The sequence below is a fragment of the Saccostrea echinata genome, unplaced genomic scaffold (genome assembly GCF_033153115.1).
Source record: "Saccostrea echinata isolate AGI-Se365-2 ecotype Australia unplaced genomic scaffold, CSIRO_AGI_Sech_v1 ptg000036l, whole genome shotgun sequence".
Taxonomy (NCBI): domain Eukaryota; kingdom Metazoa; phylum Mollusca; class Bivalvia; order Ostreida; family Ostreidae; genus Saccostrea; species Saccostrea echinata.
Window position 1 is genome coordinate 480910 of NW_026889785.1, and position 21683 is coordinate 502592.

At 36.0% G+C, this 21683-nt stretch overlaps 1 protein-coding gene and 1 pseudogene across 1 annotated transcript; both read left to right on the forward strand.

The window, feature by feature from the left end:
* The first annotated feature begins 2849 nt into the window (after positions 1-2849).
* On the forward strand, positions 2850-4265 carry LOC133199814 (uncharacterized protein F54H12.2-like). Its single transcript, XM_061335643.1, has one exon. The coding sequence runs from the start codon at positions 2850-2852 to the stop codon at positions 4263-4265; it is 1416 nt and encodes a 471-aa protein (XP_061191627.1).
* Positions 4266-11160: 6895 nt separating this feature from the next.
* LOC133199815 (uncharacterized) lies at positions 11161-12133 on the forward strand (annotated as a pseudogene).
* The last annotated feature ends 9550 nt before the right edge of the window (positions 12134-21683 follow it).

Here is a 21683-nt window from a genome sequence, read left to right on the forward strand (position 1 = left end):
GGAAGTGCCAACAATGCCGACAGTATCCATGCTGTGTGAAATGTGTCGAGAACTTCGTCAAGATTTGCTACAGACTTTGTCCATTATGTAGATATGAAGGAAATAAATCATAAAATCAAAAAAAAAAACTGTTGTTTGGTTTTTCCTGAGATGCTAAAAATAGATTGGATAAGGTTATATAAAGAGGTATGACCCAAAAAATATCATTCATTCTGAAAAAGTTCAGTGTCCAAGTCAGACGTGTTTTCAAAGATGCAGTATCGTTGGTATTGTGAGAGCCCCGTCACTCAGTTTATTTACATGCAAGGAGGGTGGATGAAAACTAAACTAGGAGCGATCCTGGATTTCTTTGAAAATCATCCAGGACATTCCCTGGAAAACGTGTGGCTGGAAAAAAGAGTCAAAATCCCGCATCCTAAAGGAACTAGAGTGAGGGTGAAATTCAACCAGCATTACGAGCAATATAAATGGGTCAGCTGTACTCATCCTATGAATCGTTCAACACCGATGACCCTGGTTCTGAACGAAAGTCTCTGGTACTCCGACATAGCAGAGTGTGTGAGACATTTTTTCAAGATGAAGAAAAAAGAACTGACATTTTCAGATTATCACGACGTTAAACAGTACGTGTATTGTCGCATCCCCTTTTCCCAGATCAAAGACAATATGGAAAAGGAAGGACCTGGTGTTTTAGACAGAGTGATTGATTACAGATCATCATCAGAAGAAGAAGAAGTGTAAAAAAAAAAAAAAGAAAAAAAAATAGACTCAATAAAATTTTTAAAAAACAAAAAAAAGTGTTGTTATAAATAGAAGGGTCCTAAGTTATTTTGTCTCAGTATCTCACTGAACATGGCCGAGAGCAGTGGTTTTTACATGACTTTACCCAGTGATAGGTCCATGCAATCTTTTCCGAGTAATACGACTGCTCAATTTAAAACCTTATTGCCACAAACAGTAGATTTAACAGATGGACAATGGGAAGTGGCTTTAACAGAATTGATGTATCCCATTTCATTGAAAAACATCACAGAAGAGGAAGCTTATTTTGACATCCTGCTTCCTCAGTTTTATGCTCCAAAAGTCGAAGAACCTAATGTGTTTAAATGGGATAGATTTAAAATGAAAACCATAGAGGCGATGCCATTAAGCGAATGTCCTGTACTGTTAGATTGGGACCATACTGAATTTGGTAATCTCATAACGAAAGACCAGAAGATGGAAATTAAGCGAATTCACTTTAGACCGGGGCCTTACATTCATCCCATGGCTTTAACAAGTGAAATCAGTCTTGGACTGGAAAGAACTTTGAAAAAATTATAGAAGTTTTTGGGTGATTCTAAAAAAGAGGGTGATTCTAAAAAAGAGTATGCCATGAAATTAACCTATCATGACAAATATGATAAAGTGATGTATCAGTTTACGGGGAGAGAACTGAAAAAATATCCCTTATGCATTCGTTTCCCCACAGCCTTAGCTTATAAGCTAGGAATAGAAAGTAAGAAGGTGATTCTTCAGAACGATACAGAAACCAAATGGATCAACGTTAGTTACATGGGTAACAATACCGTAGATTTATATGAAAATCTGAAATCCATGTACGTGTATTGTGACTTGATTGAACCCCAGACGGTAGGATCCAATGCCTTGAAATTATTAAGAGTGGTTCCTTGTACACTCAATCTGGAAGATAAAAAACAAGCTAAATGGGAACCGGTTCGAGCGGAATATTTGAAACTGAGTAAAAAACATTTCGATAGCATTGAGATTCATATCATGACTCCTATAGGGACTCCCATGCCTTTTTTAAATGGAAAATCGGTCGTGAAACCTCATTTTAGAAAAGTGTACTGAGATGAGTGTACATCTTTTTTTTTGTTACATCTTATTGGGAGTGATGACTTGTCTGATATGCTGTCTGTATTGTATTCAACCTTAAGACAGGAGGATATAAAAAGGAGTCCCTGGAGTGCATTTAAGTCAGTCTGACACGAGTCATGAAACATGCAGTATCATCCCGGATTATTGAGACAAAGAGGACACGGACAGTTTGTCTATCATAGAGGTTTATTACGTCAAAAAGGACACGGTATTTTAGGATCCTTGTTTAAAGTAGCAGCTCCCTTAATAGGAAGATTATTTGGAGGAGGCCAACAGCAACCACCCCCACCCCTGCCTATTATTATCAACCCCAAAACTATCAAAGAGGGGAAGGATTTTTTACGGATTTACTGAAATCGGGGGCTAAACACGCCTTGACCGCTGCTGCTAGAACGGGGTTAGACGTGTTAGAAAATAAGAGATCTTTAAAAGACGCTGTCAAAACTCACGGAGTACAAGCCCTGAAAAACACTTCGGGAATGGTGAAACAAAGAATGAATCTAGGAGGTACTAAGAAAAGAAGAAAAAAGAGAATGAAAAAACAGAGGGGATCGGGAATGGTGATTAAAATAATAAGAAGAAAAAGACGACAGAGAGGCAGAGGATTTTTTACGGATTTACTGAAATCGGGAGCTAAACATGCCTTGACGGCTGCTGCTAGAACGGGGTTAGACGTGTTAGAAAATAAGAGATCCTTAAAAGACGCTGTCAAAACTCACGGAGTACAAGCCCTGAAAAATACTTCAGGAATGGTGAAACAAAGAATGAATCTAGGAGGTAGCAAGAAAAGAAGAAAAAAGACACCTGTGTTAGCCCGAGGAGGTCCTAAGAGAAAAAGAAAAAAACAAGGAGGAATTCAGACTAAGAAAACACGTCCTTTAGATATCTTTGATTGAGAGACTATAAATAGGGGAGTCGAGTGATATTGACCTTCATTTGTGAAAAATCAATCCTAGTAGACAGACATCATGTTGCAACCAGATTCCTGTGCGTGTGGGATGAACAATTTACAATTGTTCCAAGTCCCCCCGACTAATATTGCTTTAGAAGACTCCAAATGGGAAGAATATTACCCCATTTCTAGTACTTTAGATTCGGATACGGCTCCCATTGAATTTGAAATTAAAGGACAAGGAGATCAATATCTGGATTTATCTCAAACGTATGTTCAAATGGTGTGTAAATTTACCAAAGACGATGGTACTAATCTGACTGGGGCTGGCACTACTTGCGCCCCGGTGAATAATATCTTACATTCCTTGTTTACGGAAATCGATCTCAATGTCAATGGGAAAATAGTGACTCCAGGAACCGATACTTATCCTTACAAAGCTTATCTGGAGAAATTACTTTCTTACAAACCCAGAACTTTAATGACACAGATGAGAGCTTGTAGTCTGTGGGAAAAAGATACGGCAGGACACATGGAGGAAGTGGGGGTAGCACACCTTGGAGTGACTCAAAATAAGACATTTGATGTAAAAAAGGGTGTAAGTGGTGATACTGTGGTCATTGACGAACCTATCGTCCCAGAGTTACCGGCCAATTCTAAAAACGAAGGATTTAGAAAACGTCACCAGGCCATCAATGATAGTAAGAAAATAGCCTTGTTTGATCGTTTACATCTGGATTTATTTCAACAAGACCGATTTCTACCCAATGGAGTAGACGTCCGTTTGAGATTTAATCGAGCTAGACCTCAGTTCTATATGATGATCAAAGCAGGAAGTACGGGAAAAATGAAAATATTGAACATGGTCTTGTGGGTGAGAAAAGTCAAACCCACGGCCGTCATGATGAATGGCATTAATCAAAGTTTGAACACTCATAGAGCTAAATATCCATTGAGAAGAGTGGAAGTGAAAACCTTTACCATACTGATAGGAACTCAATCTAAGATTACGGATCATCTGTTTCAAGGCCAGATGCCTAAACGTCTCATTTTAGGCTTTGTGGAGAATGCGGCTTTTAACGGAGATAAAACTAAAAATCCGTTTCATTTTCAAAACTTTGGGATTAAGAAATTAGATGTCAGTATCAATGGAGAGACCATGAGTACTCGTTGTTTTGAGCCCAATTTCAATGAAGATTTATATCTGAGATCTTATCTGAGTTTATATCAAGCCTTGGGAAAATTAGGAGAAGATTGGGCTCCGGACATCACCCTAGAAGAGTATAAAAACGGATACACTCTGTGGGGCTGGGATTTCACTAAAGATCAAGAAGCGCAATCGGACAAATTCCACATCATAGAAACCGGAAATCTGACAGTAGAAGTCCAATTTACGAACAATACGTTGAACACCTTAAATTGTGTGGTGTATGCAGAATTCGATAACCTATTAGAAATTAACAAACAGAGAGAAGTGAGTATTGATTACTAATGGATACGGGACAGTTGAGAGAAGTCTTATCCAGAGAATTAAAGAGTTCTTTTGGTGGAGTGTACCCTGTAGATATATTACCGGATCAATTAAGACTTGGAGAAAAAGCCATCGTGGTGAATACGGATCCTCAAGATCAACCTGGGGAACACTGGGTGTGTCTGTACGTGAGCAGTCCAGTGGTGGAATATTTTGACTCTTATGGATTTCCTCCCTTACAGAAAGAAATTCAAGACTATATCCAGCGTCATGCTCACCAATGGATTTATAATCCGTATCGATATCAAGATTGGAAGACCGATGTGTGTGGACAATATTGCGTGTATTATTTACATCAAAGACACAAGTTGAGAAAGAAAGCAGACGAGTGGTTATTTCCCTTTGCCCATAGTACAGCTTTACAAAGAGATCATTATGTAGCTCAATGGTTTAAAGACACTTATCATAAAAGACCTACGGGTCATGGACAAACTTGTCAATGTTTCTATCAAAATGTCATGTAATTAATTGTTGTTATCAATAAAGAATTAAAAAAAAAAAATCTGTTCTTATTGTTTTTTTTTTGTTTTTTTTTTAAAAAGGGGTTTTCCCCATGATACTAAATATAGACAGAAAAAGGTATATCAAAAAAGAAAAAAAAAAAAAAAAATAGCCTCATTTGATCATGAGTCTCCAGGAGATACAGGGTGATTTATTAAACATTCCTCTAGAAGCTATTGTACATCAATGTAACTGTTTAACAGTCAGAGCTCATGGATTGAGTCAAAGTATAGCAGATAAATATCCTCAAGTGAATTTGTATGCCACCCGCAGACCTTTAGGGTCTAGAAATTTAGCCTTAGAAGAGGACAGGGATAAGCCAGGAACCATAAGGTGTTTTCCTCACAAACACCTGTGGTCATTTGTTTATTAGTTCAATGGGATTATGGCAGAGCAAGTCACAGACCTAAAAGAATCTCCACTTATCAGGACACCCCACAAAATAGAGAGCAATGGTTTCAAGCCTGTTTACAAGAATTGGGAAATTTACCTTATAAAACTTTTGCTTTTCCTTACAAGATTGAATGTGGCTTAGCTGGAGGAAATTGGACTCATTATAGACATTATATTGAACAATTTGTACACACTTATGACAAACATGTGTACATTCTTCATAAACATTAACTGTGTGTGTGTGTGTTTTATGTGATATAAAATAAATCTTTTTGAAATATATGGGTAGGCGTGATGATATTGAAAGTACCTTTTAGGAATGAAGTGCCATGCTCCAGCCTCCAAAAGTATATTTAAAACAGGAGAAGGTCCACAGCAGTCTGATGCACTCATAAGCAGATCCTTGGGTGGGGCCCAGTAGAAACACTAGGAATTTTTTAATTCCATGAGATCATCCAGTTTGGCTCACAGTAGTTTTTCATTTCCCCTGTAATATAATGTCAATATTAAATGGAAAAATTCAGAAAATCATCAGCACTTGGAGATAAAAAAAAACCTGCTATCTTTAACAACTATGGTATTATAATTTACATTATCAATTATCTTTTACTTTTCCATTTTTTAAAAAATATATATATATATATATATATAAACATGTATAGTAAAAACAGAATTAAAATTTGTATCTCATTGAAAACTTCAAAGTTTTGTTTGTTTCTATGTTGGATGATTAACTGTGTATTTTTCCAAAGGAAGAGCACAGCCCAGGCTTCACTTCATAGAGACTTGATTATAGATGGTTAGGAACCTAAAAAACATATCTTCCATGTTGAGGACTGTAGAAATAAATCCATTTTGTTATTATGTCAGAATACTACATGAAACAATGCATGTTTAAATGTAATGGAAAAAGAAAAAGAGTAATATATATCACGACCTAACTTATACTCGAATCAATGAAATTTCATTCATTAAAATATATTTTTTTAAAAGACAAATACAGACTTATTTACTATCGACCATAAATGATGACATGAATAGCAGACCATACTTTAAGCACATGACAAACCATTATCTCAAAATGATACAGAACTGGATTCATTAGCATAGCTGACATTAAACATATAGGTGAGGGATAACAAAATCACAACAATAAACAATGTGTAAAAAAAACTTTAAACTACCTACACCGTGGATTACAAGCCTTGAACAGGGAAGGGGTAAAAAAAACTTGCCGCGAGAGTATCATGGCGGCATAAACACATAAAATTAGGTCGTACTTAAACACATTCCGTAAACATTTGAGAAAATCACTGTATTTCATGTGTATTTACTTTTTTTTTTTTATTGGACATGGGGAGAAAGTCTAGATTTTTTGTTGTTGTTGTTATAATCGAATAATAAATAAATAAATAATATGAGTTGACAAGAAAAAAAAAATAATTTATTTTAAGTGTTTATGAGTTTAGCAAAAAAAAAAAAAAAAAAAAAAAAAAATAATAATAATAATAATAAAACAGTGACCTCTGGTGTTATTATACGTTTCTTTTATAACCGTGTATCAAAAAGGTATCTTTTCGTAAAATTTGGGTTGGCCCTTAAAAGGGCCGTTGTTGTGTTTTTTCTTCAGGGTTTACTCCCTGGGACTTGGTCCTTAAAAGGACCGTTGTTGTTTTTTTTTCTTCAGGGTTTACTCCCTGGGACGTCGCCCTCGGCCACGGCCTGTCGGTATCCCATTGTCTCTTCTGTCACTTCGGACTCCAAACTCTCCTGGGTGTTGGAGGGGGAGGAGGGCCAGGAACAACGGGCTCTGGGCACCCGTATCGACAGAGGGGGCAGCCCTCTCCTCGGTCGATGAGTCGGGCCGCACAGAGGAAACATGCTGGCCTCTGGCGGCATCGAGCACAGACGAAGTTGGAGAGCTCGTCGTCGCATAGACATAGTATGCAGTGTCCCTCCGCCACAGCAGCCTCCATCCCCCACAAGGGGATACACCCCTGAAAGACCGCCCGGTCCTGAGGTGGTGATGGTGGTGAAACCCCGTTGAGCAGGCGGTGGAGCGCTCTGGCTGGCGATGAAGGGGGGGACTCCGGAGTGTCTGGTAAGTTAAAGTTCCTTCCCTCCTCCTCTGGCCGCGGATGATAAATGGGCCCTGGCTCCCTTCTGCGCTCTGCTGCTGGTGATGGCCTGGCATAAGGAGTGGGTCTGGATCTCCGGGTGTTGGTGGCGATGAAGCTGTTGAGATCTCCCACACGAATCCGCCCCATATTAAATATGGCAAACTCCTCCCCGGTGTCCTGGTTCCTCACAACCATCTGCAAGATGACCTCCACCCCAGGTTGTATGGCAATGTTCTCGGTAAACAGAGACATGATGGTTTCGTTGTATGGCCGAAATCAGCTAGGTAACGAATGACAGTTAACAGCTGATCAGCGTCGGTATTTATACACACACATCGCGAGCCGAAAAGAGAGCACCCTAAAAGCCCGGATGAAGAAGAGCTCAGAAAATCATGGAAAAATCAAAATTGTGTTATTTGTGTTTGTGAATACCTCTATTGGCGTAAATAACATATTATGGGATTATATATACATTCAAACCTTCTAGTAAAAGAATGAAGGTAAGTTTTGAGAATGATTTCACAGTATTTTTCATACATGACATTGTTCCCTTGTTTAGAACAGGCTCATTCATGCCGAAGCGAAGGGTTAACCTTGACTGACCCGAATACATAAAATAAGTCGTTTTAGACTTTTTAGAGTGTAACACAAAGAAAACTTATTGCACACAATAAGATTGAACTTAGGGAAGAGTGTCGGTATAGTTTTCAGATCAAAAGAATCGTTACAAGTGTAAAAATAAACTTAGCGTCGGTTTCGGGATAAACACAAGGGAGGTCAAAGGTCAGCCATTTTCAGAAAATCAATGTATAAGACTTGTATAGGGAATATAAGAATCTTTTCGATCCTGACCTTTTCAGAAAAAAAATTTTGAGATGAATAGAATCAGATTGGTTTAAAAACAAATTGTATACACTTTATTTGCAGTGGGAAAGTTTAGATTTTTAAATAAACCAGGATTTTATAGACTCAGAGTCTAACGGATACATGATGACGTCACATTTGTATAGAAAATAATAACAAACAAACAAAAAGCTTAGTGTCTTTTCATTCTTTTATTTTTATTTCTTTTTGTTTAACAATTGTTCCAAATGTTGAATTCTGCGTTGAAATCTTATTCGATCGGCTACTAGAGCCATCCATTCACTTTTCCGATCTTCGGGTGGTAAATAATGAATTTCATTCAAGTCTGTATTAAAAGTCACACATTTCTTAGTATCTCTGAAATTTCCAGATATTTCATCCCGTATTGAATGCATATTTTCTCCATCGATTCTATTTCCTGGCAGAGTAAAATCACTTTCCTTGCTTGGGGATGGCATAAAAAAGTGTAAGGCTTTCCGAGATAGTGGGTCAGGCTTAACCCATACCATTTCTGGGGCAGAGTTTCTTTCATGCGTTGACATAGAAAATGCAGTGTAGCTAGTCTCCCCAGGTTGGGAGGATGTAACAGGGCCAGACATTGTAACCATAAGTCCTGAATGGTTTCTATGATGGTAGTGGCTCTCTGAAACACTTGTTCTGCCTCGGGAGGGAGAGGTTGTTCGTGTTGTTCTATCCATTGCATTAACAAATCATAGCCTTCTAAAATCAAAGAGTGGTATTGCTTTGACATGACAATTGATTATGAACAGAAGACATGATATTTATCTTATTTATACCCCTGTTTTTTAATTTATTTTTACACTTTGGAAAAACCAATAGACTTAATTTTTTTTTTTAATTTATTTTTACACTTTGGAAAAACCAATAGACTTAAATAGAGTAAGAACGTGTTAAGCACGTGTGGGTTTTTCCCAGATCTCACATCTCATATCTCAGGAATTTCCAGATCTCAGAACGTGCTGAGCGCGTGCGGGTTTTTCCAGGACCCCTTCCTTTAAAAAAAAGGTATAAAAACCAGCGCAGAGAGTGTATGGGTCATCATTTTCAGTCATAACTTTTTTCAGAAGTCAGACGTGTATACCATGGCACAAGCAATGATGAATACCAAAGACAACCCTAATTATGTGACACCTGAAGGCTATGCCATAGCCCCCATGCCAGAGACTCAGGATCCTGTAGGACTGGACTTATGATTGTATAATTTCCCAGAGGCCATGACCAAAGAGGACTTTGGTATTTTAACCAACACGTTAGAGGGGATAGTCAACATACTAAACAAGATGCAAGTGAATGCAAATAAGTTTGAAGAGAAAGTCATGAGTGAATTCGTTGACCTGAGAGACAAAATGGCCCAACTGGAGGATAAAGTGTGGAAAATAGAAGAAAAAGGCAAAGGTAGAGAACCCACAGACACAGAAGCTCCAAAGAAAACCAGAGAGACCAACCCCTGTTTCATCTGCAAAGAGTTAGGACACTGGGCGCCTGAATGTCCCAAGAAAGACCTATGCTACAAATGTGGAAAATTTGGACATTGGGCGGATAAGTGTGACCAAAACAAACTGTCTGAGAAGAGACCACCCAAGCCCAAGGGAAAAAAAAGACGCAGGAAAACATGAGTCTCGGGGAGAAACAGGATAATTTATTAAACATTCCTGTAGAAGCTATTGTACATCAGGAGAACAAAGAAAATCTGATTCCACTGGACCAGCCTAAGAAAAGAAAACACAAGGAAGAGGTCAAGAAGTCCCTGAAACTTCAAAAGAAGAATTGACTTTGTATCATACTTAAATAAAAAGAGGTTAAACTTTAACATTGACTTGTTTTTCTTTTTAGAATAACAGCTGGAGATCAGCTGTGTTTTTAAAGTGTCAAAATTAAGCAGCCAGAGAGGCGATGAAGGACTAGAATGACGTCATAATCAAGATTTGAATCGCTGCCAAGTTTAGGGCTAGGTAGGATCTCACATGGATTTTTTTTTTTTTTTTTTCAGGCACTTTGACCCCCCCCCCCCCCCCCGGGGTGTAAAAGGTTGAACACCCTGGCTGGTTAGGGGGGCTAAAAGTGCATTCTGTTGACCCGGCCATCCCCCAGGGCCCAAAAAGTGCACTCTGTTGACCCGGATATCCCCCCAGGGCCCAAAAGTGCACTCCGTTGACCCGGCCATCGCCCCAGAGGCCCAAAAGTGCACTCAGTTGACCCGGCCATCCCTTCAGGGCCCAAAAGTGCACTCAGTTGACCCGCCTATCTAGGCGCCTTATACTACCCAGCATGGATATGACTATAATGCAAGACTGTTTTCAAGATGTTATAAGTCCTAGAAATATTACAATTCAAGTGAAATACCAAAAAATGATTTAAAACATATTACAATTAATGAATAATGCTATGTTTTCTTGAATTATGCTCTATCTTATGAAACCATACAACGTGCTTTAAGCACAAGCCTTACATTTGTATGAGTCTAAGTAATTGTAGAGCGTCCCGCTGACTGGGTGTTTTGGGTTCGGGTAGGACCGCTGGGTGGATGTTTTTGGTTCGGGTGGGGAGATAGGCTGGTTGTTTTGGGTCCAGTTCCTGGATGGATGGGTCGAGTGCAGTGAAATTAAGTGGCATTTAGACTAAATTGTCGTCGTCATTTGCTCCTGTTAATTTTATTAGGCCATAAATTTTAAATTTAGGAGTAAGGTTTTATGATATTCCTAAATAATTAAGGGTTTTTTTTCCCTGAATTTCCGGCAAGCGGTGGCGTCTCCATATGAGTGAAAAAGTACAGACGCGCTCAACATATCAAAGAACTGATAAACGATGAAGGTGTAAAAAGCGAAATTTGGGAAGAAAGGGGCCTGATATTCCAAGGGTTTCCATGAAAGTTGACAGTGTCTGGGTTAGAGTATTGCATGCTTTTAACTTGTTTTTCTTTGGATAAAAGGATAAGACGTTATTGCACCAAGAGCCACATGCCGTCAATGTTCCAGATGGTTTCAACAGATTTCAACAATGTTGGTCATTGTGTCCAAGCATTAAGATGCCTTACCGGAGCCGCCTTAGGAGGAGGAGCCACCTTAGATGATGCAGTGCAAACAGTCTATCAGGCAAGTAAAATTCTTCCAACAATTGCTCTTAACCCACTGCATTCAGATTTATTCCGTCAGGCATGTCGGTTTTAGAGGTACAAGAGCCTGAAAAGTTCACTCTTCACCCACTGAAATCTCCAGCTGTTTTGTTGTTTTGGAGATGCATCATGGTGCTCTTGGACAAATGCAACCAAAGTCAACAGAAGGTTTTTTTTCATTTTAAACCAGTCAGTGAAATATCAATTCCATTTGGCAATCCCATTTTATCTAATACCCCTATTTCGTTAAATATTCAGCCTTTTCGACATCAATCAGACTCAGGAGTGCCATCAGAATTGGAAGAGTATCCTTTGCTAGACGGGAAGTACTTCTGATGGCATGGAAGTAGCCGTACAGGGCGATTTACCTGCCGTGTTTGATAACCACTTTCACTTGGATCGTTCAAGTAAGAAAACCTGAGGAGTTAACAAGGGACATACTGTAGATTATGTTTTGCTATAGTGATTTAAACTTTGTGTCATCCAAGCCAACTATTCCTGTTACAGTTGTTGGAGGGATCATTGTCTATAGCGAACCCGAGACGCATCCGAACACATCATTCATTTTGCAAGGACCTTGGAGAGTCGCTGTAGGAGTACACCCAAAACATTACAGCACACTAACTGATGAGAAGATGATCTTACTACAACATTTACTTCGCCATCCAAAAGTTCTGGCTCTAGGAGAATGCGGCTGAGATAGGAGTGTTCCACCATCTGAGTGGTCCCAACAGGAAGAGGTCTTCATTTAGATTTTGAGTCTTGCCATGCCCTGCCAGCCGTTAGTTTTACATTTTTTTTTCCATGTGAAAATTTAAAAGGTGCAGGTAACAGCTAAATATATCACTCTTACAGAATGAAACATTTTGTTAAAAAAAATCTTCATGCATGAAGAAATTCAGAAGTTAAAGTGGTTAAAGACCAGTTAAGTAAATGGGAACATATTAAAACAAATGTCAAAAAACTTCTGTATAAATTACTCGAAGAAATTAGTTAAATATAAGAAGTGTATTAATTTTATTGAACTACAAGAATCCAAAAAATTCTCTTAAAAACATGTATAATAAACGACTGTTGAAGATGGAGGTCGACGACTTAGAAGCGGAGTTTATATCAAATCCAGATCGATATGGATAGAAAACGGAGAAGCAGGCTCTTACTTGTTAAATCTTGAAAAAAAAGCAACAATCAAACAATACCATAAATAAGGTAAAAGATGAAAATCAAACAGAACAAACAGATAATAATAAAGGAATTATGGATTGTCCTATCAAGTTCTATGAAAAATTATAAACAAGCAATGATATATCTGATCAAGATATTCAAGCTTATCTTGAAATGAAATATATGGAGATAACGAACAGTAATCGAGCTCAAAAGCCCATTAAACAATATAAAATAGGAGCAGAGCAAACACGGACCTCCAAACATCAGAGGTGGGATCAGGTGCCATGGTGGAGTGAGCATCCCCTGCCGACCGGTCACACCCGTCGTGTGCTCCTTGTTATGATCGGGAAATAACGGAAAAATCCGTCGACAATTCAGTGTGTAAATAATGGCCTAACAATTAGTATGAAAAACGTCAGTCAGCATTTGACTCAATAATAAATTGTAATTGCTGACAAGGTCTTTGTATCGACCATAGAACTTACGAAATTATGACTTTAAACGAGACTGCTGATATTCTTGTTTCATCAACTTGTTTGTCAATAATTACCTCGTTTTAGAAATTGTACATACGTAGAGCATGCTCTTGCGTATCGAAGCAACTTAGAGATATATACCCCGTATGCAGGTTATGAAGGTATATTGCTGCATAAGTAAGAGAAGTTGACGATTTAAAAGTTTAAGTCATCACGTTTATCATAAAGCTTGGTTGTTAGATTACCATTAACGTCTTTTTCAAGTAAAATATCCAAATATGAAACAGATGTGTCAGACTCTGTGGTATCTTTTATCTCAAGCTCACCAGGATATATCTTATCGACATAAGAATGGAAATAGCCATTGTTAATTGACAACACGTCGTCGATATATCTAAATGTCGAGTTGAAGGCCACAGCAAGTGTTTTCTTCTTTTCACGTACAAGATTTTGGACAAATTCTGCTTCATATGAATACACAAAAAGGTCTGCTAATAACGGGGCACAATTGGTACCCATGGAAATTCCAATAGATTGTTGGAAGACCTGGTCTCCAAATACCACATAGATATTGTCAATCAGAAACTCAAGCATCTTTTTAATGTAAACTTCAGAGTACTTGTGTGTACAATCAGAATGTTTTTTAACAAAATAATTTTGCAAATGACCAATGTTAGGTAAGTAAATTTACGAGTTTCAGTTTTATTGAAAAAGCAGCTGTCAATGATATCAAAAAGCCTGGACTTCAATTTATCGTGGGGAATGGTTGTGTATAAAGTTGAAAAGTCGTAAGTTTTTAAGCTGTTTTTTAAGCTATTTTTAAGCTGAAAATATTCAATTTCCAAAAATCTCAGAAAACGAGAAGAAAGCGTGCGAGGAATTAATTACTATGCATGAATGTGAAATGGCGGTTTTATATACGAAATATAATAATTTTCACAAAGAAATGCGTTAATTTCTTTAGTTTATAAAAAAAGGTGAAATCGACAACTTGAAGAACTACAGACATCTAAGTCTAACTAATGTTGACTTTCGAACATTTGAGCATGTATTAGCCAACTGTTTACAAAAGATATCCGATAAAATTATAAGACGTTAACAAAGAGAATATATTAAAGGACGATATATTGGCAATAATGCACGACTGATCTTGCTTGTTTTTTAATATATTCACAAAAATTTAGAAGGAATATTACTTTTCCTTGATTTTGAACAAGTTTTTGATTCTATTAAATGTAATTTTATGCTTAAAACCTTAGAGAAGTACAATTTCGGACCAAATTTCATTGAGATGATAGAAACGCTTTATAATACACCTATATTTAAGGTAAAATAATGGGTGGATCATAAAACAATGCGAAGAGGAATCCGTTAAGGATGTCCGTTATCTGCTCAATGGTTAATTTTTGTACTAGAAATACTAGCTATTCAAGTAAGAAACGACAATGATATCAAAGGACATTCATTTCAGAAAAATGTTACTACTACTCATGATCTAAAGATAAGCCGGTGATTGCACAAATATGTTCAGAAATACACAGTCTTTAAAAAAAGCGTTGAAAATAATTTCAGAATTTTAAAGTTGCTGGACCGAGATATATTTAACAAAAACAAAATGTCTATTAACTGGCTCACTGATAAACGAGTACGCCAATGAGACATATATTGATGGCATTAAAATAGCGAAAACTAGAGTAAAATACCTCGGTATTGATTTAGGGCATGATAACTTGGTAAGTCTAATGTTATGAAAAAATTTGGACAAGTAAACTTGAAAAACTTCAAAAAAATACTTTGAGTCTGAAGAAGACGAAATCTAACAATATTTGAAAAATGTACCATCGTAAAAACATAGCTATTTCTAAGATATTATATAGAGCTTTTTGCATGACACCTTAAGGATTTCACTGTTCGTGACGTGCTGGCGCTTGGCCTATCGAGAAGTTTAAATACTACGTTACATTGTCATAACATCAAAGGAATTAAACGAGATCGCTTCTCTCCCACGCTAAAGTCGCTCAACAAAAATACACATCGCCGACGTTAAACGGGTTCATAAAAGAGGACAGACAGTCCAGCCATCCTTTCATTAAATATTGACTGCACAAATCTTAAACAATTGAAAATAGAGCATTATGCATTTTCTAGGTCCATAATAAATTGAAGGTGATCTTATACGAACTCTTTCTTACATTCATTATTAGTACTTTAAACTTTGACAGCACTGTGCTTTGTAGCAACCGCTAATGATAAAACGCCGTTTAATAATAGAAATATCGCAAACTAACTAATATGCCTCCAGACATAAAATATATACCCCAATATTTTAATCACCATAAAGCGGTATGAATGTCTGCGATACAACACATTTTTTTCTAAATATAATGAAAGCATTCAGATCTTACAACAGAGCTTTTAATTATAAAACACATTCTTAGGGACAGGGACGGCAGGGGATGCTCACTCTTCCATGGCACCTGACCCCAACTCTATGTTTGGAGGTCCGTGTTTGCTCTGCTCCTATTTTGTATTGTTTAATGGACTTTTGAGCTTGAATACTGTTCGTTATCACCATATATTTCATTTGACCCACAAGTAGTGAAATGTTGATTGATAATAATTGATCCCATAGCAATTTGTACTTTGATATTCCATACCGTTCTTATTATTAAATAGACTTCATTATTATTTAAATTGTCACTTGTGAAATTACTTGTTGAGCACATGAAACTTTGTGTCATTATTAACTTAGAGTTATTCCCCTTTGTACTGTAATGCAAGGTAAAGCGCCAAGTTTGTTTACATGTTTTAAGTGAAATAGCAAAGTTGTATTTTCTGATTGTTACTGGTAATAATTTTATTGAGCTTCAGTAAGGAATTAAATAAATGTATAGTTCCTATTCATATTACATACTACTAGTCAATTGGCTGACAATATTGAATATTCTAGTCTACACATTACACTAAAGGTCATATTAGTGCTGTTTGTGTGCTAATTGTAATTTCAGATTTCCTTGTTATGTAACGACTGATAAATTTTGTATTTGTTTTACAGTTCTAACGTTGATGAAATAATAAAATCATCACCAGTATATTTGAGCTTTATCAATGAACAACAATTACAGTGACGTAAAGACCGGATGACAACTCTTAGCAGTCGTAAAACAGAGAGTGAACGAGGAAAAGGTTCTTTGTATAAATTCATTGTAAGAACCGGAAGACAATACTTAGCAGTTGTAAAACAAAGTGTGAAAGAGGAAAACGTTCCTTGTATAAATTCATTGTAAGAACCGGAAGACAATACTTAGCAGTCGTAAAACAAAGTGTGAACGAGGAAAAGGTTCTTTGTACCAATTCATTGTTAGAACCGAAAACAAGTCTTAGCAGTCGTAAAACAAAGTGTGATAGAGGAATAGGTTCTTTGTATAAATTCATTGTTAGAAGCAGAAGACAACTCTTGGCAGTCGTAAGCAATTATATTCTACTCAGGTGACCGTTAAGACCCTTAGGCCTCTTGTTCCTGAAAGCTTCCAACTATAATATGCTATTGTTACACGGCACGTTGATTAATCAAAATGGACCCAAACTAACTTTTTTCATTATGTCACTTTATTTATGATGTCCAAAAAATAAATGAATTTACCAATAGGAAAGAGTCTCATAGACTGGTACCCTGACATTGGTTAACGGTCGCAAGCGCCCTAAAAAACCAACGACAGGTAAACACTGCCATTTTTACGCGTCATAGGAAATAGCACTGACGATAAAATCTATATTTAGACTGGCGTAAATCCAGTGCTGAAAGTTTAACACATGAGTAATGGAGTGCAGGCAGAAGGCGCTCGAAGAGATTTTAGATTTTTATTTTAAAAGCAAAACTGGATTAATAGCAATAAATGAAGAAAGAAAGACGGAATTTAATTTCCTGAAGCCATTACAAAGTGCTGCTATAAAAAAAAAGTCATAAACGAGCGACTGTATGATTATTTTACCGACTGGTTATGGTAATTCATTGATATTTGAACTTTTACTGAGGATATGTTGTTCGAAGGTTTTAATTGTGACTCCATTAAATGCAATTATCCAAGAGCAAGTGCAGAGACTAGGACCCAATGCTATGAAGATTGACGGGAAAATTCTAAATTCTCTTAGCAGAAAAGGTAACGGGCAATATTTACATTACTTAGTAGAATTCATATATATACATGTAATAACTGCAAGTAATATTAAGTACAGGTCCACGTAAGAATCAGGCAAAATCAAATTTTCGTGATAAGTCAGTGTTTGAGAATTGACTTGAAACTTCACATGGTTATGCATCAGGACATATATATTACATATGTTCAATGATTTGGAAATATTCAGGCTTGTTCTAATTTAATAGGCAATATATTGAAAAATATTATGAACTTGAGTAGTACAAATCTATACAATGGTGTGGATATTGAAACCTTAAAAAATTAAAACAGCAAACGCTATGAGAGAAAGTGATAATGAACAACGGAACAGCTATTTAAAAATTATAATTTTAAATTTTAAAAAGTTTGGAAAATTGCAAGTCTAGCGTTTACTACCTAGAAAATTACTTCCAATATTAGTGAATTTCAAGTTATCGTTCTTGATTTATGACTTAATTTGTCGCTTGAGGGCGCTCCGTTGTTAAGTACGCTGATGCCGAACAAACAGAATCAAATTGATTAAACATCGAATTTGGCATTTTATTTTGGTTTAATTAATCTACTGAAAATTAAGGAATGTCTAACTTCAAACTAAACATCTTTTTTTTGAAATCTAGCGATACGGTGGGTGTCAAATTTGATCGGGTTCAGGTTGCTCGAAACTTGTCTGTTGTCATATGCGGATTTGGGCAGGATTATTATAGTTTTACAGTTTGGCTGCGTTATCAAAGATGCACAAGAGTTTATAACAGACTTCAAAGAAAATTGGTCTTCGCGTTACACAACGCACTTTAAATAATCGTTGCCAAACAGCAGTTTTATTGAAACTCTCAATCATAAAGTCGTGTTGGCGAGGAAATGCGGACTTATTCGAGTCATGCGACACTCGATTTGAGAACAACAACATAGCCTATGTAACACTTGATTGTGGTTATTTCAAGACACAATTATATATCTAACATTAATGGATTTATTTCCCGAAATCCTGCTGAAATATGGAAATTATCTTCTCACAAAAAAGGAGTTCATGTGATGCAACATGTGCAAGTAAGTAGTTTTTTAAGCTAACAGTGAGGAAAACCCTTTTGATGTCCACCAAAAATAATAAGCAAGTTTTTTTTTCCATTAAGCTTTAAGTGCCTTAATTTTTGGTCTTTTTCAAAATTATTTCAAAGTTGGGTTGTAATTTTTTTTCTTCTCGGAATTCCTTCCTATGAATTAGGCGAACCCCATTTTATAAAATGGGTATAGATATTTATTTTATTTTAACTACCAGTTGAAAAAAATATCTTGCTGAACACTTTAAAAATGTTTTTTAGAGATAAGTTATTAAATTGTTTCATAATATTAAATTTTATGCTTATTCAGAGTTTAAAATACTGGGTAATATGCCACTGCATTTAATTTTTCAGACAAGTTCAAGTTGCAGAAGAGTTCTTTGGTCTTCTCAAACAGTCGAGGTTTTCTTCTGTCCAAATTTCAAAATTTAGTGAAAAATGAGGAAACAAACTTTATGAATGAAAGAATTTTCGAAAATCACATTGAGCAGTGAATCTGGTGCCTTTTGTTGTGTTTAACCATCATAAAAGCTAGTGACAGTATAGTGTAGGTAGAACTTTAGTCCGACATTGCTCATTAACTTATGTAAACAAAGGGAATAGCATACCAGTTGAGATTTAGAGTGGCAAGTACTATATGAGAAAACAACAGAAACCATCCAAAAGTAGATGCACCACAAGTCCATATATTAAATTGATCAAGTTCAGAATTTTGAATGTGCATGTCTGCTTGAAAAGTACTGTAGTTTAAAAAGCATTTTTTTATAGCATGGGATGGAATGATGATTATAAAGAACTGATATTGTAATAATTTTTCTTCTACAATTTTCATCTTTGTATAATGTACAATGTAATTTATAAATTGTTAACATTTAATAAACATGTGAAACCTTTTTGCAAATTGGTCATTGTTGATTTCTTAAGAATAAACTTGGAAATTTTCATATTAAAACATTTAGTTTAGTATGTTGAACAACATGACGTATTTGTTAAATATGCAATTTAAAAATATCATATTGTTGCTCATATAATGGTTCAGTAAATCAAATGTTGCAGCCGCATCATTTTCTGCAGTTGAACAAAATCCTTTATATTCCTTTCATATACATGTAATTTGATTTAGAGGGAGTCAAAGAACTTAATGAATTTGTAATTTTATCTATAAATGTTGAGAGTTTTAGGACATTGCTAGCAGAGACCAACATACACTGACTTGTTTATACATAATAATTATGTCTTCATGTGGCATAATGTATTCTCTGTTGTTATAAGTTAGTATTTGAAAAACAGTAAAAGCTGAAAAAATGAAAGAAAAAAATGCTTATATAAGAAGAACCACCCAGATAGATAGTGATTGGTCATCATGTTTACTACATGAAAAAAAGTAATACAGGAAACCGGATGCACCTGCTTAGTTTTAACAACTGTTTAAAATAAAAACAGAAAAAAATTTGGAATCATCAAAGTTGGGTACTTAATATACAGAATTTCGATCCCAATCATAATTCTCTCCAAAACTATTTTAGAGAAATAAAATCAATTCCAGAGTAAACTTGGTACATTGAATAGAAAAATTCATAATAATGTGATAAATGTAATTAAGAAACAATTCAATAAAATTTAAATTTTACACACAATGCACTTAGATTTAGGAAAAAATCTTGTCAAACTTCAAGCAATTTATCAAAATTTCTCAATAGTTTTCCTTTTCATTAAAAACTGCTATTTGATTTTTCCACACTTTTTAAACTGGAAAACTAATAATGAGCAGTTGTTTTATTTTTCCATGTGTAATAACCTACATAATGTGTTTGCTGTTTTTAATAAATGTGGATAGAGAGAATGTAAAAATTATCGTCAGGAAGCGTTTACCTTCCACAGGAGGAAGAAACACACCTGAGGATGCTTTTGATGAGCTAATGGGCCCAATCATAGATAAACTCTACCAAGATGTCGATAGCTATCCTAAATCAATAGTGTATACTAAGCTAAGGTGGTCACACGAGTGTTCATTATGACAAGACCTTTCCATTGGTAAATAAATGTTTGATCATGTGACCTCAACTGTGACCTTTGACCTACATTTGAAAAACTTTCACACCGGCCATAACTATTGCACTATAGTCTACGTCCCACTTAAGAATTGTGTTATCATCGGGGGCATAGTGTTTCACAAACACATCTTGTTAACATATTATTTAGTCCATTTGGGTCGCTTTTTGGATAAATCAACGCACCTTCGTTAGATGCCGTTCATGTGTCACATGTAGATTTGACGGATTACAGAAAGTTTGGAAGCAACCACAAAAATTTCAGAGGAAATGTGCGTAAAGCTTGGTCGTGCATCATCCTTAGATAATTACATGCAGAGAGGGTTTAATTTTTTTTTCAATACACATTTTACAAGCTCAGTGTGAAGGAAACCGTTAGTTTAATGTAAAAAGTTGTCTGCGACCGTTCAGTGTATTCAGCTTAGATCCAGTTGGGTTTACTTTTCGAATAAATCATGTACGTTCTACTTTTTACACGCGAATGCTGATAAAAGATAGCTGGTACAGAGAATATTTCGATTGACCATTCGATTTATTGTCCAATTCGAGGTATAATAGTAATATACTTATGCAGCAATATACCTTCATCACCTGCATACGGGGTATATATCTCTCAGCTGATTCGATACGCAAGAGCATGCTCTACGTATGTACAATTTCTAAAACGATGTAAATTATTGACAAATAAGTTGATGAGACAAGAATATCAGCTGTCTCGTTTAAAGTCATCATTTCGTAAGTTCTATGGTCGATACAATGACCTTGTCAGCAAATACAATTTATCATTGAGTCAAATGCTGACTGACGTTTTTCATACTAATTGTTAAGCCATTATTTACACAATGAATTGTCGACGAATTTTTCCGTTATTTCCCGATCATGACAAGGAGCACACGGCGGGTGTGACCGGTCGGCAGGGGATGCTCACTCCACCATGGCACCTGATCCCACCTCTGATGTTTGGAGGTCCGTGTTTGCTCTGCTTCTATTTTGTATTGTTTTATGGACTTTTGAGCTTGAATAATGTTCGTTATCACCATATATTTCCTAAAGACATTCTATTCGTTTCACCCAATGACAACAAGAGAATTCTTTTTAATTTTGAAGTTTTTTTATTACATCTTTCAAACAAAAGCCTTTACTTTCTTTTACAAAAGCATTAAATGACACTTGGTTTTTATGTATTACATTTCATAATGAAGCATTTTAGCAACAAAAGTAACTGTGATTAGGAACCAAACAAACTTCCATTTTAAGCTTTGTTCATTACCGTAATATTTTTTAGCTATAGTGTATTTTGTTAATTTTTAGGGAAAATCTTCCAGCTTTGCCAGAAAAGACTCAAAGAGCACAGGTAGTTAATGCATCAATTATATGATTTACCAGTACATCTTAGTGTCTTTATACAGTACAAGTTTTACAGTATAAGTTATACAGT

Excerpts from the sequence above, each read along its gene's own strand:
- LOC133199814 (XM_061335643.1), top strand. The coding sequence starts at position 2,850 with ATGTTGCAACCAGATTCCTGTGCGTGTGGGATGAACAATTTACAATTG.